General features: G+C 51.1%; 1 protein-coding gene across 1 annotated transcript in view; it reads right to left on the minus strand.

The window, feature by feature from the left end:
- The window catches only part of LRRC75A (leucine rich repeat containing 75A), a 40,890-nt gene extending 40,376 nt beyond the window's left edge, over positions 1–514 (minus strand). Inside the window, exon 1 of the mRNA XM_004685068.2 lies at positions 463–514. Coding sequence (XP_004685125.1) covers positions 463–514 — 52 coding nt within the window. The remainder of the gene's footprint in view (positions 1–462) is intronic.
- Positions 515–3,722: the final 3,208 nt, after the last annotated feature.

Here is a 3,722-nt window from a genome sequence, read left to right on the forward strand (position 1 = left end):
CTGCGCCCGCGCCGCCGCACGCTCCCGCCTTCCTGCCTTCCCTCCTCCCCTCCCTCCTCTCTCCTTCCCGCCCCTCGTTTCTGGGCTGGGGGCGATCGGGCGCCCCCTCCCGGTGCTGTCTCTGGCGCCGCGCCCCCTGCTGGCCGCCGCGTTGCGCCTCCTGGGGTCCTGGCGCGGTGGCAATGGGGGCGCACAGGCACAGGCCCAGGGGCCTTCGCGGTCGGTGGGCACCGGGTTCCCCAGATGCTGCCAGGCCGCGGGAGGGTGAGACTCGCGGAAGGTGAAGAGAGGCTGCTGTGTGTCTAACAAGATGGGGAAAGTTGGCAGCAGGAGGGGTGGGGAAGGAGGGTCTTCGGCTCCCGAGCCAGGCTTCTCACTGTAAGCTCTGCCTAACAGGACTGCCCAAGTCTTCTTGGGGCGCTGGTTAAAAACTCAGACTCCTAGGCCTTGCCCCAGACCCACCGAATGAGAATCTCCGAAGGGAAGGGGCCAGGGAGTCCGAATTTGAAGTCATTCTTGGTTGATTCTAATGTACACTCCTTGGAGACGGCCTGTGGAGGTCAGGGGAGGGGAGGGCCCTGATGATAATGCTTGGGGGGTGAGCCCAGAAACTATGTGCAAGATTGTGTGTGTGTGGTGGGCGATGACTTTTATGGAGAAAGTCTGTGGCTTCTGCCATCTCTCAAAGGGTGTGGACCATCAAGGTGTTGTCTTCTGTTTTCAGGGTCACATCTCTGGAGAAGGGTCCTGGGGTCATTCCTGGTATAAAAAGGCAGATCCATACTTGTAAGTAGGACTAATTACACAATCCTCCTTCCCATCCCTTCCTGCACCTCTGCCAGGCCTGGCCAGTAAAGGCTCAGACCCCCTTGGCTCTAATGGTACTTGGAAAGCCAACTGTAGTCCTGCCAGAAAGAAGGCTAAGGTACTTGGGGGAATCTTCCCTGTCCAAGACCTCAAACCACTGTGGGAAGCCTTGATCTTGGTCGCTTGCTGAGGGAGGGGTAGCAATTGGGTGTGCTTGCCTCTGACCCAGGCCCTGGGTGCTGCTTTAGGGGAAAAGCACAGTGGACTGCAGGAATAGGAGAGGCAGATCTTAAACCATAGTGGCTGGAGCCCACCATGGCCTGAAGGAGCATCAGGCTTCAGAAGCTCCTTCCTGTGTTACAGAGCTAAACTCCAGGAGCTAAACTCTGGTTCGAGAATTGGGAAGGCAAGATGAAGGAGTTACAGAAACTCTAGGTGTTTCACAAAGGATAGTCCCACTGGTCACCCTCAGGTAGCTGGCAGAGAATACCCAGTCTTGGGCCCTCTCTGGTGGTAGAATGTTTAAAACGCAGCACTATGAAGCTATATGCAGCCACTGCAGCATGAGTTCGATCCCTGGCCAGGGAGTGACCCACATGGCACAGCAGACCTCTCCTGTCTCACCAGCTGCTCCCCTCAGCATGTATTTCAGTCAAGCTGCCTGTTTTGCTCCTCACCTTGTCTCTGATGAATCCTTTCACCATTCCATACCTCTGGCCTACACCCCAGTTCTTCTATGCATAAGTAGATAAATCTTAAAAAAGAATACCCAGTCTTCCTATAAGCAGCTTCACAGGGCTTAGAACGATACTTTCCAAACTCGCTCCAACACTTTGCATTAGAACACACCTGTTGGCATCTTCAGAGAGCCCAGGCGGGGACACACTTAAGTGTCTCATCTCTAATCTGTAGGCAAGGTAGCCACACAGAAAACTGCCCACCAAGACCCTCACTCCATTTGATGGGCCCCATCAGGGGGAGGCTGGTCACAGCCTGGGCCTGTGGTTGGCTGCCAGTCCCTCCCCTGGGGTTTGGGTGTCATCCCTTTCTTCTTCAGAGACTTGATTCCATGTACCCTCTCCTTGCTGCTTCCCTCCCCATCCCATCCCCATCTCCCTATTTTCTGGCTTGTTCCTCTAGGCAAATCTGTTCACCTTTCTTCCATCTACTTAGAAAGAAAAACCCATGTCTGTCCATCCACTCTGGTTACTGACACCCTCGCCTCTCTCTTTCCTTTCCAGCTAAACGTTTTGGACCTGTCTACTATGTCACACCTTCTTTACTTTCTTCAATTCCTTACCTATTCCAGTTGGGCTTCTGGCCACAGCACATCACTGAAATGCCTCTTGCCAGTGACCTAGTTGCTAAATTTAGTGGCCACTTTCAGTCTTCATCTTACTTGACTAGCAGCGTCTGACTCTCTTGTCTACTTTGTTTTGATGGAAACCCTACTCCCTTAGTTTGTGGGTGCACTGACAGTGTCTTTCTTTCTCCCTTCCATTAGTTGTTGGTGCTGCATAGGGTCTTGCCAAAGACCTCTTTGTAGGCAATGTTGCTTATACTCAGGGCGCTACCCACCACACACAGGCTAATGACTCCAGGTCTCTTCTCAGCTCTTGAGTTAGTAAGCTAACCTGTCACTGACTCATGGCTGTTGGCAGAAGACACTAGCCTCTGGATCGGGGACATAATACTTTGTTACACAGGCACACACAGCACAGAGCATCAGCATTAGCATATTTGCATCAGTTCTCTTTGCCTTGGAATCCTACAGGGCAGCGAGATGGCCCAGATGGATGTACCCATGCACAACGGGTTTCTGTTACAGCCAAGAGACACCAAGCTTGGGGATGTGCTACTGACACAGGGAGCAGTAAGCAAGCTTGGAGACAGTCATCCCTCCAGGTTGCTTACTACAAACACAACACTGAGAGGTAGCTTTTTTTTTTTTAGATCTAAAAAGTGGTCCACGTTTGCCTTTTTGGTACACACCACAAGAAACCCATGGAGGATGACCTCTTCTGACGTGGGCATGTCATATTCAACAAGTAGCATGTTCCTGCCCAGCCTGCCTGCCCCCATCTCTGCTTTCTTTCTGTTAGTCATGCAGGCCGGAAAGCCTGGAGTCGCTTACTGTGTGCTCTGGTTTCTCAGTATCAGCATCTGTCAACACACCATCCAGGTAATGTCTCCCAGGATGGTAGCTCTTGTTTGTGCACATTGTATCCTTTCAACAGTGGTGAGGTTGATTTTGTTGGCACGATTTCACGGATAAGGAGATGGATTCTCAGAGAGGTTACATGCCTTGCCCAAGGTCACACAGTGAAAGGCAGAGCCAGGAGTCACTTAGGTCTGTTCAATTCCAAAGCCCATGTTGTTAATATTACTTTATATCATTGACCCCGCTGTTTAAATATTACATCCCACAACCACTGCCTGTGGAGGATCTGTCATGTTTTAGCCCATCATTACATTATAATAACCTTCTTTCTAACTGTCACCCCACCTCCAGTCTGCCATTTCTAATACATCTTCCATGTATGCACTTGAGAACATTTTAAAAGGAGACTCACGCACACACACACACACCCCAACTCTCCCCTTTTCAGTGATTCTTATCTCTGAGCTAAACATGAATTTGAGGTCCCCCAGGTGCTATACTGTTCTCATGTCCTCCAAGTCATTCATCCCATGTGACACCTCTTCCAGGTTACCATACTTTGTGCTTTTGGCGTACAGAGTTGGCCTCCTCCTTAACAGTTGCCTCGTCACCCCTTCATACTTGGTTTAGATGTCATCTCCTTCAGGAAGGCTTCCATGAATGCCTCCTAGGACCTCCCCCAAGTGAGTCTAATGGAAATGTGTATAACATCTTGTGCCATGTCTGTGTTGCTCCTTTGCACACATTGTTCTTC

Source organism: Condylura cristata, unplaced genomic scaffold (assembly GCF_000260355.1).
Source record: "Condylura cristata isolate star-nosed mole 26May11 unplaced genomic scaffold, ConCri1.0 scaffold00017, whole genome shotgun sequence".
NCBI lineage: Eukaryota > Metazoa > Chordata > Mammalia > Eulipotyphla > Talpidae > Condylura > Condylura cristata.